The sequence below is a fragment of the Helobdella robusta genome (genome assembly GCF_000326865.2).
Source record: "Helobdella robusta unplaced genomic scaffold HELROscaffold_4, whole genome shotgun sequence".
Lineage (NCBI taxonomy): Eukaryota > Metazoa > Annelida > Clitellata > Rhynchobdellida > Glossiphoniidae > Helobdella > Helobdella robusta.
Window position 1 is genome coordinate 1,267,779 of NW_008704902.1, and position 12,107 is coordinate 1,279,885.

Here is a 12,107-nt window from a genome sequence, read left to right on the forward strand (position 1 = left end):
TTTTACAGATACCAAATATATTAACTAAAGCATGTGTTGTATATACAAATAAATTTAAATGTTACATATATATATATATATATATATATATATATATAATAGACGTGAATCATGAAACTTTAATATTAAAATGATAAAAAGTCAATATGGAGAAAGAATAAGATAGAAAAAAAGTTAATTTTAAGGAAAATGTTTTTAGTTTAGAAAATGATGAATTTTATAAGATAAGAACATAGACGCATCGCATACCCCTTATCATCGGTCGTATTAATGCTCTTTGAAAGTTTATACAGGTGAGAATATATTTTGAAAACACCTGTACCATCTAATTTATTTTGTTGTGTGTATTTTTAATTTAGCATTATTTATAATATAATAAACCCGCGTGACGTATTAAATGCATTAAATTCATGATGTGATCATGAAAATAATTTATTTTACTTTTCAAAACTGATATTTTTTGTACCAAATTATTAAATACATCACGCTTATTCATTACATTACCTGAATACACAAAAAAGTAAGTATATAGTTATATACTTGATCTTTCTTATATATTATAATTATATAATATAGTATACTTGTTTGATTATTGTTTTTTTATTTTTATTATTTTATTTAATTTTTTATCTATTACTGACTTGAAAAATGGAGCAATCTCATTTTTAATAATGTTGAAATCAATTCTTGTTATGTTGGGTTAAATGTTACTTTTACTTGTCGCAGATTTAAGATGCTGCAATTAATAATATAATTATAATATATACTTATATATAATTTATAAAATATATATATCATATTTATTTGAGCAAGACTTTTGTCAATTAGTGTAATAATTTACTTTTAATGTTTAATCATTAATAAAGTATTAAAAGTTAAGCAAGCTTTGTAGTAATTATAAAAACCCTCAGGTTAAGATCAATTTTTTCTTGTTTAATTTAAATTTATTTAATTTTTGAATTAAATGTTAATCCAAACCTGGAATAGCTTCTTAAATGCCAACAACAACTAAAACAATAAAGCATGGGATGTATGGAGTTCTAGCAGTAACTCTTTTATTCATAACTACTGTCTCATCACAAAATGACACAACATTCAACAGAGATGACTGGGACTTTCCAACGTCTGGTGGCAGAAAAGGTCAAAATTTTTGGAAATATTTAAGATCATTTGCATTTGATTTTTGTTCTTGATGTAATCTTGAAATCAATTTTCTCAATACTGATTTAAATTTTATTTGGAAGTATTTTCTGTAACGTTTTTTTTTTCATTTGATCAGTAAAATTACTTTGAAACATTATTAAAATTTGTTGTTTAAAATAAAATTTTTTAAATAAAAAAATTTGCAGTTATAATTCCACCGCTTATAACGTTAGAACCAACTGAATTTTCAACAAAAGCTAATGAGAAAACAATTGCATTCAGGGTGGGCGAAAGTTTTAAACTGCCATGTGCTGCCAGCGGTCAGCCAGCACCCACGTTTGTATTCTTATTATCGCTTAACAGTAACACTTATTGTAATTAAAAGATGAAAATACATGAAATTAATTGTAATGTGTGTACACCAAGAATGTTGCAATAAGTTAATACAAGTGATTGTGTGATTATCTTTAAGCAATAATTACATTAAAACGACAATCCATCAGTTATTCGTGGATTTGGAATGAAAGGGTTTTTGACCCAAGTGGTATGGACGGGAGGATAGCCATTCAACCTGGAGTAGGCACCCTCATCTTTGCCGAGCCCGAACCTCTTGACGAGGCCATCTATCAGTGCCAGGCCAAGAACCAGGCAGGTACTGCAGTCTCTATCAAAATCAACGTCAGAAAAGCAAGTAAATACAATACATTTGATTCACAATTTTTCATTTATCAAAAAAATGCCGATATGCCATATTACGACATAAAGGATAGAATTTATCAGATAGATACAATCAAAAAGTTTCTTATTTTAGAAATCAATTACCTTGAAAGAAATATAAACAAATTATAATCGTTTAATTTTTTACACAAACGCTGCTATATAGATATAATTTCAAATGGAAACCAATTTAGGGCAAACAAATATTATTTTTTAAACGAAAATTATTTCAGTGTTGGATCCATTTCCGAACAATCCAATTAAAACACTGACGCCAAAATTAGGCGAGAGTTTGAAGTTGTCTTGCGTACCTCCTCGCAGCTACCCCAACCCTGAGGTCTACTGGATTGTTGCTTCCACCTCCGATTTCACGCCATTGGAGATGAACAATAGGGTTTCTATTGATCCAATTGGTTGGCATTCAATGGGTTTCTTCAAGAGTTTTATTGAATATTTTCAGCTTATTTAGAAAAGAATTCAACTGAATCAAGGATAAAAAATGAAATAATTGATTGATGGAATTTTATTTTGTCGTATGATAATTTCATTGAAGAAGTATTTAGTTAAGTCATTATATAAAGATGTCATTGAATATATATATTTTTCTCATGTTGTACTCCAATGAAGCCTGCAGAGAGATAAGATTTCATAGATATGATAATCCAGGTAAGATGAATAGGTAATCTCATTTTTTAGACGAATGATCCCCGATTTTAGAACACTTACGTTGTTGAAAACCTCGTGAAATTTTTATTATAAACATATTTTCTAACTTATCAAAAAAAACTCATCATTAACATTCCATCAGGAAATTTAATAATAGCCAACGTAGAGGCAAGTGATTACAAAGCTGGTGCTGTGTATTACTGTGTAGCTAACAACGAAATCATGAGAACTTTTCAGAAGGGCTACCCGTACAAAATTGAACCAATTAGAGAAGGTTAGTGTTGATTGGTTGGTTGATTGAGTAATTGATTGGTTGATTGATTGATTGATTCGTTAACTGATCGGTCGATTTATCGATCGTTTGGCTGGTCGGTCGATCGGACGGTCATTCAGTTCGATCAATCGATTGATTGATTGATTGATTGATTGTTTGGTTGATTGATTGATTGATTGATTGATTGGTTGGTTGATTGATTGATTGATTGACGTTTGCTGGTTGACTATCATCGAGTGGTTGATTAAATAATGATGAATTTGATGTTGGAATTTATTGTTTATTCGTTTATTGTCTAAATGTATGAGCATCGTGATGAAAGAAAAAATGGCGAACTTATATTTTTTATATCTTCCGGACCCAGATACTCATTCATTCAAATAAACTGCTGAGCCCAAAAGAGTCAAAAAAGATTTTAAAATGTCGAGGTCGCCATGTCATATTGTGACTGACCTAACCAATATGATGACCAATACAATAACTAACTCGTGATGAATTAATAGTCGATTAAAACAATTTTTTGTTCCCTGCAGGACAATCAATCACTACTGCCCCCTCCATAGCATGGCAGTCACCAACACAACAGTTTGCACTCAGAGGAGAAACTCTCACTATGAAGTGCATTTTCTATGGAAAGTTAGTTAGGCAAACATTTTGAAAAGCATCATTTGTACCGTTTCAAATAAATAATATTGTTAGCTTATTGGCTTATTGGTTGAGTGATATTGCTTGTTTTGATGACCAAGTAGGACACGAAAATTGCTGAAAAAATGTAAAGCTTGGCGATCGACAGATGTTCTTCATGAACTTCTCTTGATTGTAAAAACTATGAGAATGGTTGTAACACATCTTATTGGTTAGATAAGATTGAATGACACAATTGTTTAAACTATCCAACTCAGCCCAACACCTCGAGTCAATTGGTATCGAGTGAAACCGGCCGACAAACCCATGCCAGTGAACACAACGAGGACAAGTTTTGGCCAAGAGTTGAACATTATAAACATTCAGTACGATGATGAAGGTGCATACGAATGCGAAGGTATCAATGACGGTGGCCTCACCCCTGTCAGGAGGTCGTTCACGGTCAATGTACAATGTGAGTTTATGTTCCTATGGATAATAACTAACATAACTGAGAGTATTTATCTGCTGTTTTTGTTACTTAAATTAAAAATTAAAACTTGTTATAAGCGTGCTATCAAATTTTTGCCGTACATTAATTCATTGGATAGTCTTTTTGTAATTTTTACAATCCTTTAATTGAAATATTTGTAGCCGCACCAGAATGGGTTGAGAAACCGGTGTCCCAAGACGTTAGTGAAGGTGATTCGGCTGTTTTCAGATGTTCAGGAGAGGGCATCCCTGAACCTGACGTCTTATGGTACTTCAACGGCGTACCAGTTACAAGTGCGCACGATATTTGATGACTTTTGTGACATTTTAACAAATTCAAATTTGAATTTTTTTTTCTGTTTTAAATTCTAGCAAAATAACATATTTCGATGGTAGCCTCCAACTATGAAACCACATCCATGCGCTGCCTATATGTAGTTTTGCTGCTTTTGCACTTATAAAAACAAAATTTTGTTGCGTTTAGCGGGTCATTTAATTAATTAATGAAGTCCAGAATAACATGCTGTACATAACAGCATTTTATTCTTATCAGATTACGTTCGCATAATTGCGTTGTTATTAAAACATTAAATAAACTGAAACAACTAAAACGTCTGCAGACCTGACGAAACCGCCAAATCAGAAGTACACAATAAAACGCAATGAGATCGTCTTCGTGAACGTCACCATAAAAGATGCTCTGGTCATCCAGTGCAATATCTCCAACAAGCACGGCTACAACTTCATTAACACCTATCTCAATGTTCTTAGTCAGTTTCAATATTTTTTTCTAGTACAAGTTCTAACAGTGCTATTACCTGATAACAATATTAAGATATCCACACTTTTATTAGTAGATCTGTTGTTAGTGACGCTAATAATGTCAATAAGGATTTTTTTATCAACCACGGAACCGTTCATCATTTAGCTGAGCCACCGATAATAGTGGAGAAGCCAGAACTGGATCGGAAAGCAGCAGAGGGCCAGTCAATTACTTTGACGTGCACAGTGAAAGGGGCTCCGAAGCCACAAGTGGTCTGGACCAAATCAGGGGAACAGTTGACCGGTGGTAGGTTTTCCGTCCAACCTAATGGTCATCTCAAAATAACGGTTGGTTCGAGGATCAATTGTGTCTGCTTTAAAATTTTAACTTTAAAGTAAAAACAGCAACCGTAAACCTTAAAGTAATAATTCGCTTGTAATGAAATGCGTATTGTGTTTGCTTATTCGTAGCTATTTTTAGTGTGATCATATAAATTGAGAAACGTGAAGAAGCAATTTTTAAAATAATAAATAACGACGTTGCAGGATTTATCATTGGTCGACGCAGGTGCTTACACGTGCAGAGCTTTCAACAAGTTGGGCGTTGATGAAGCAACTGGTTTCCTCATTGTCAGACGTCAGTGATCGCATTTTTTGTATTATATTGCATTTACTGGACAGCTTCTATACTTTCGAATTTTTGAGTTATTCACAATTGTAGAAAAACATTTTTATATGTTTAACAAAAAATTTCTATCTTGATACAAATTTTTTTGCAGAAAGTTTGTTTAAACTATATAACAACCAAAATGATAAATAAATATGGAAGGTCGAACGAGAATAGTGAGTCCTCCATTGAGCATGATGATGTACTACAAGAAAGAAGTCAAATTCTCATGCACCGCCACCACAGACCCTGAAGAAATCGACAACCTCAAAATTGATTGGTTGAAAGACGGCAATCTCATCGATTACGTCAAATCGATGAGAATGTTCCAGAACTTGATGGATAACTCGTTGACCATCTCTTCGACCATCTATCTTGACACTGGGAAGTACACCTGCTCTGCCAGCAATGGAATTGATTCCGCTGAAGAAAGTGCAAACTTAATCGTTCAAGGTGATTGTTACTTATTTTATTGATTGTTTGTTGGCTTGATTGGTTGAACGAGTGAATGAATAAATGAGTAAATGGTTGGTTAGGAAGTTGATTAGAGGGTTTGTTATTTGTTTGCATTCCATTTATTTACTAATTTTTGTGGCTGTGATAGTTACTGCGTAATCGGCAATTGTCAGACACATTGATATAATAGAAAAAAAACTTTTAATTGTTTTTCATGACATTACTGAAACCACAAAACAATACAACAAAACTCAAAATCAGTAAAAAATGCTATTTCTGCTTAAATCAGATATTTTGTCTGTCTTTAAATTTTGTATGCTTTTTTATTGCTTATCCGAATAAATGCCTTACAATATTTATGTCATGCAATGTTTGTTTTAATTTTTGTTTCAAAATGATCATTTTAGATCATTTTACTTTGCTAAACGCATTAAAAAAGAAAAAAATATATAATGAAATGACCTTTAATTTTTTATTTTTTATTTAATAATTTTTTATTTAATCCATAAATTTTCAGCCCCGCCCGAACCACCGACCGACGTGCAGGTAAGATGTTTCTCTCAGAACAACCAAGCAGAAATTTGGTGGTCTCCAGGGAAGGAGAACTTTGCCCCAATCCTCAACTTCATCGTCCAGTACAACACATCTTTTCAGAAGGACTTATGGTACGACATTGCAACGAATCTCTCACAAAATCAACGTCGAATCGTCGTCACCATGTCGCCTTGGGGCAACTACAGCTTCAGAGTTCTTGCTCGCAACAAGATCGGTAATAAATTCGTGGATTATGTTAAGACGATTTCACTTTTTTTTATAAAAAGTATGATATTCTGAAAGTTTTCAATTTAAACTCAAACCTATAGACAGACAATAATTTTTTATTTTGAAATTTTTAAAAAAGATATTTGTTTTGATAACTTAGGTACCAGTTTACCGAGTTTGCAGTCGTACAACATTTGCATGACACAGCCCGGCAACCCATCTCACAACCCTGAAAATGTCATTGGGGAGGGAGACGAACCTGGAAATCTCGTCATTTTCTGGACTGTAAGTTTTTATTTAATTTAGACTTTTTTTAATTACTTTGATATTTGTGATGTTCATTATAATAACATTACTGAAAACAATGATGCTTCCAAATAAATCACCTCGTTTTTTGTTACTCCGGACTACTAAAGGAATTGCTTATTCTAATGAATGATCCCAAGTTCTTCCTGACATCACTGGTAAGCACCTGATCTTTTCCAGCCGTGATCTCTTTCGAATGCTCAGATATCTCTCTACACTACACCCAACCTATCTTATTTTGCATTATTTTGGACTTGAACACATGTCAAAATGTCAAAAAAAGCGGTCGAACAACATGAAATAGTACTGTGTAGATTACAGAAATTGGATGATTGTTTCACAACTAAAACAAATTTCAATAATCAAATTAAAATGAAATATATACATTTTTTGCTCTCCCCTCTTTTTTACAATTACATCAAATGGGGCATCGTTACTTGAGCAGAAACACATTAACAAACGCGTAATATTAACTAACAGCCGATGCCAAAAATAGAACAGAACGGACCAGATTTCAAGTACATAGTAAGTTGGTACTTAGCGGATGTGCCCGTTCCGAAGATGAACTCCGAGGTGGTTGGCACCCAAGATGCCTGGCACTACATTGTCAAGGACAGGTATGAGCCGTATCAAAAATTCATGGTGTCAGTGAAGGCCAACAACGCCAAAGGAGATGGTCTGGGTAATTTGGTTTGGTATGTCGGCTACTCTGGAGAAAATTGTTAGTTCTTCCATTTTTTAATATCACTTTTACTGAAATAACAATTTTATATTTTATTAGCAACGTTTTAATTTTTGAACAGTTCCTCTTACAAATAAATGTACTACACATCACCAAATATTAACAACTAACAACAAACCGCCAACAAGCAGATATAAACTTCAAACAACCCCAACAAATATTAACAAGCAACAACATATTTAAAAGTGCCCAAAGTAACACCCACCGATGTGAAGGTGCTGGATGAAACTCTCACCTCAACGACCGTCAATCTGACTTGGACTCATGTTGACACATCTCCCAGCAGCATTGTCGGATTTTTTAGGGGCTATCGGGTCAGTTTTATGTTTTCTTTTATCTGTGGTCTTTTTGTATACACCGTATTTTATATATAAGTTGAACATCATTCAATTTAATAACCACACGTGCATTTTATTACCAGGTGGAGTACGCGGCAGCCACTGATTACCCATACAACGTACGCTTTCAAGACTTCATCATGAAAGAGGCAGTTTTCTACCCACGCAAGAGAATAATGAAGAGGCAGGCCTCGCCACCTCCGGCCGACAACAGGACCGCAAATTTTCAACTGACTCGATTGCCTCCGAACACGGATGTGGTGGTTGTTGTGAGAGTTCTGAATAAATATTTTGCCGGCCCCGCCAGCGCCAAGATCCAATTCACAACTCCAGTGGGATGTGAGATCGTCACTTTTTTGACTTTAGTGTTTAAATAACCTTATTACGATTAATTATATGCATAATAATAATCAAATTACGATGATAATAATCAGAAGTTGTAGATTTAGTAATGATGAAAACAGCAATAATGATAATACCAACCGCTTGCAGTACCCGGCCCTCCCGAAACTCTCTCAATATTGGTCCAGGGAGCCACTCACTTCGTCATTTCCTGGTCACCGCCCAGAGAGACAAATGGCGATCTAATTGGATACAACATTACCTATCAAGCCAGTCTGTTTTTTTCATTCAAAATTAATTAATTATAACTGCATGATTTTATAAATTGAAATTTAGAGACTTGAAAAACATTTTATGTGAAACAAGAAATATAGCAACATATTTTCAATCCTTTACAAATTTGAAATCTCTGTTTTTGTTTTTCTGAAAAATCAAATTAATTTGTTTTTTTAATTGATTGATTGATTGGCTGAATGATTGATTGAATGAATGAATAAATGAATGAATGAATGAATGAATGATTGATTGATTGATTGATTGATTTATAGATTGATTGATTTATTGATGGATTGATTCGTTTACTTCGCCCCCATTTAGTTACCGGAATGAACATGGGCCGACTGCAGTACTACAGCTCCTACATAGCTCCCGACAGAACCGACGCCAGAGCTACCGGATTGAATCCGAACACGACCTACAGGATTTTTGTGGCAGCCTCAACACTGGCCGGCAAGGGAGAATCCATCTTTGTGGACTCTGTTACTTCGGAGTCCGGATGTAAGGCCGGCTTGATGTTTATACTGCTCATGGCCTTTGTGATTTTATAATTGTTCTGTATTATTTATTTTTTTCATTGTGCTTTAGTCTCTAATGTATATTAATCGTTTTTAAATGTGCTTCATTGAACGGCCGGTGTATTTTTTACTGTTTAATTCTTTCTTTTTAAAAGACCCAAACGCTCCTACATTTACGATTTTTGAGATGAACGAGACCTTCGCCAACATATCTTGGACCCCTTCACGAACTGGCATACCGGGCAGTGTATTCTACGTCCAGTACAAGCCGAGAGGTTGCCTGATCTTTTTATAAATATATCTAAAGCTTTTGGTGCATGTTATTTAAAAGTTATTAGTAATTTTTATCATTTATAACATTTTAAATCAAATTATTTATTTTACTTATTTCATTTTTTCCACCGGTTACAATTTTTTGACGCCATCACCACCGTTATTGATCGCCATTATCAGATCATTATGATTGGCTCAGATCGCCAGATGAGTACATGGTGAACCACATGGCTCTTGTTAGTTTGGACCCGGGTACTACGTACCAGGTCAGGGTAGTTGCTAAAAATGGAGATGGGTTTGAAGCACCATCGGTTTGGCAGGAGTTTCTCACGCCTGGTGTTGGTTGGTAGTTTGTTGGACGCTTTTGATGTTGCGCACTTTTTGGATATAATAATAAAACTTCATTATCTCTTTTTACATCTTTTCATAACTATTATCCGAAGTTAGTATAATAAAATTATTATTTTCAAATATGATATTAGCGCCCGGCTTATTTGACTTGAAAGTGTCTGGATGGTTCTATGGGATCTGGATTTCGTTGTTCCTCATTATTGTTCTTGTCATCTGTATGTTCTTCCTTAAGAAATATACTGACAGAAAGTGGGAAGAAAAAGGTTTCATTTACTTATAATAATATTAAAAAGTATAAAAACGGTTGGAATAACTTTTTCACAATTTCTGAACTAATACAATAAATACAACAATTAATACAATATTAATACGATAAAATACAATCAATCTTATAATTATAACGAAGTTCAAAAGCGACGTTCAGTTGTTTAAAAGCTGACGAGGCGATGTTTTAAATTTGTGAGAATTACATAGTAATATAATATGATTGCTAGAAAGTGAAATTGAAGAAGAGATGAGACGCTTGCAAGCTGAAGAAGCCGCCAGACAAATGGGATTGTTCAACACGGATAACAAGTTGGTTCCAAGTTTTACTATTAATTTAATTCGAGTATTTAAATTCTGCTCTAGTTTGCGTGGTTCAATTAAATTTGTTCTTTTCATACAATCAGTGACAATCCGGACGGGTTTTTGGACAGCGAACAAAAAGTGCCACTGAAAGATGATTCCTTCTACCAGTCGAGACCGATGCAGTACGAACCAGGTCCATCTTACAGCAGCCAGCCACAATACAGCAGCCAGCCGCAATACAGCGACTTTGCGGGCGGCTACAAAGTTAAGCCCGCTAACATTGACAGCGACACCATTGTTTAAACTTAAAATATGACATATTTTTAATGTTTTTTCTCATGTTTTTATTTTAAATTTATGAATAACTGAATTTCTATAGTTTGCCACAGGATGTTTGTTTGTTTGTTATATTTTTAAATGATTTAATAATATGGGTGAATATAGGACGGTTGCCATAACTGAATTCGATGTCGAACACGCTGACCGGCTGCTTGCACATATTTTATTATATATGCCTACTGGTGTAATAGAAATGCTTGTTTTAGTCCTGGTGTGTTTTATATGTATGCGAAAAATTAGCAATTATTGACTGTATATTCCGATGACTTGTAGATACTTTTTTCTACAGAATAGAGCAACTCAAAATATTATTGTAGCAGTTTTCAGAGAAGTTAAGCTTTTAGTAAAAACTTAGCTGCCCTCTTGCTTTTACAAAATTTTGATCAAAAAGATATCAGAATATTTACTTAAAGAAAATTAAAAATGTAGGAGTAATGAACTTGAACCAAAGTTCATGCTTACAACTTGTTGGCATTAGGTTGAAGGCATTTTAACTTGTAATCGTGAAACTGAAGCATGTAAAACATCTTGAAGTATGTTATCAACGAAAGTTCATAACAAATGGAAGATTCTTGCAAAATAGAATCATCACAAGCAGCATAGCAACATGTACCCTCATTACGTTCTTACAACACGTGTCATTAAATGGTTTTGAAATTTTTTTGAAATAGCATGGAATTTCTTGGGTGGCTGTCATAGAATAATATAATTGGTAAAAACAACTATTTTAATGATGTTAAAATATATGCATATACATTAAAGAGGCCGAAGCTATGTAATATGAAAATGTTTAAAAGTATCACAACATTGCATACGTTGCCCAATTTGCTATTGAGATCATGGATATATTATATATACATGATTGAGATACTCAATTTTTCGTACGACGAATTTCAGCTCGGTAAGGAATATAAATATACATATGAATTCATGAATTTCAGTTCATGAATTCATATATAGTATATAATATATTTTTACAATATTCTATAAATTCTACCGAATGTTTGGCGTTAACATTCGGTAGAATTTATAGAATATTGTAAAAATTATGGTCTATTACCAATATATAATATATATGTATATTCATTTATTCATTTATATAAATATATATATATATATATATACCTCACACTCACACACATTCATATATATTTATTAAATAGGCGTTAATATTTGATAATCTATATATTTGGAATAATTTATACAGAATAATGTATGTATGTATATATATATATATATATATATATATATATATATATATATATATATAGAATAACTTTTTCTGCCTTTTTACCTGCTCTACCTTTACTTTGTTGGTGTATACTGAAATGTTTAAAAGTGGATTAATCCGTTGTAGTTTTGATTGGGTCATGTTAAAACATAGTAAACAAATGATTTTTAAAATCAATGAATTTAATCAATTAAATTTAAAAATAATTGCTTATAAAACTAACGATCAGTTTTGATTATGATACTTGAATTATGTTTA

The 12,107-nt window shown here is 33.1% G+C and overlaps 1 protein-coding gene across 1 annotated transcript; it reads left to right on the forward strand.

The window, feature by feature from the left end:
* The first annotated feature begins 389 nt into the window (after window positions 1-389).
* Window positions 390-10,830, forward strand: HELRODRAFT_106950 (hypothetical protein). Its single transcript, XM_009024434.1, has 25 exons — window positions 390-520; window positions 988-1,140; window positions 1,350-1,479; window positions 1,647-1,834; window positions 2,094-2,273; window positions 2,669-2,802; window positions 3,336-3,436; window positions 3,703-3,899; window positions 4,079-4,210; window positions 4,537-4,686; window positions 4,845-5,026; window positions 5,225-5,315; window positions 5,508-5,798; window positions 6,319-6,570; window positions 6,724-6,848; window positions 7,350-7,590; window positions 7,798-7,925; window positions 8,033-8,288; window positions 8,442-8,564; window positions 8,889-9,068; window positions 9,241-9,360; window positions 9,539-9,700; window positions 9,841-9,972; window positions 10,204-10,285; window positions 10,381-10,830. Exons 2-25 carry the CDS (start codon window positions 996-998, stop codon window positions 10,580-10,582), a joined length of 3,924 nt encoding a protein of 1,307 aa, XP_009022682.1. The 5' UTR covers window positions 390-520; window positions 988-995; the 3' UTR covers window positions 10,583-10,830.
* The last annotated feature ends 1,277 nt before the right edge of the window (window positions 10,831-12,107 follow it).

What these genes read in the sequence shown, in the direction of transcription:
- HELRODRAFT_106950 (XM_009024434.1), top strand. Translation starts at nt 996, where the DNA reads ATGCCAACAACAACTAAAACAATAAAGCATGGGATGTATGGAGTTCTA. An exon ending in AACGTCTGGTGGCAGAAAAG is followed by an intron (nt 1,141 to 1,349) that starts GTCAAAATTTTT and finishes AAAAATTTGCAG; the next exon opens with TTATAATTCCACCGCTTATA. An exon ending in TGCAAACTTAATCGTTCAAG is followed by an intron (nt 5,799 to 6,318) that starts GTGATTGTTACT and finishes ATAAATTTTCAG; the next exon opens with CCCCGCCCGAACCACCGACC.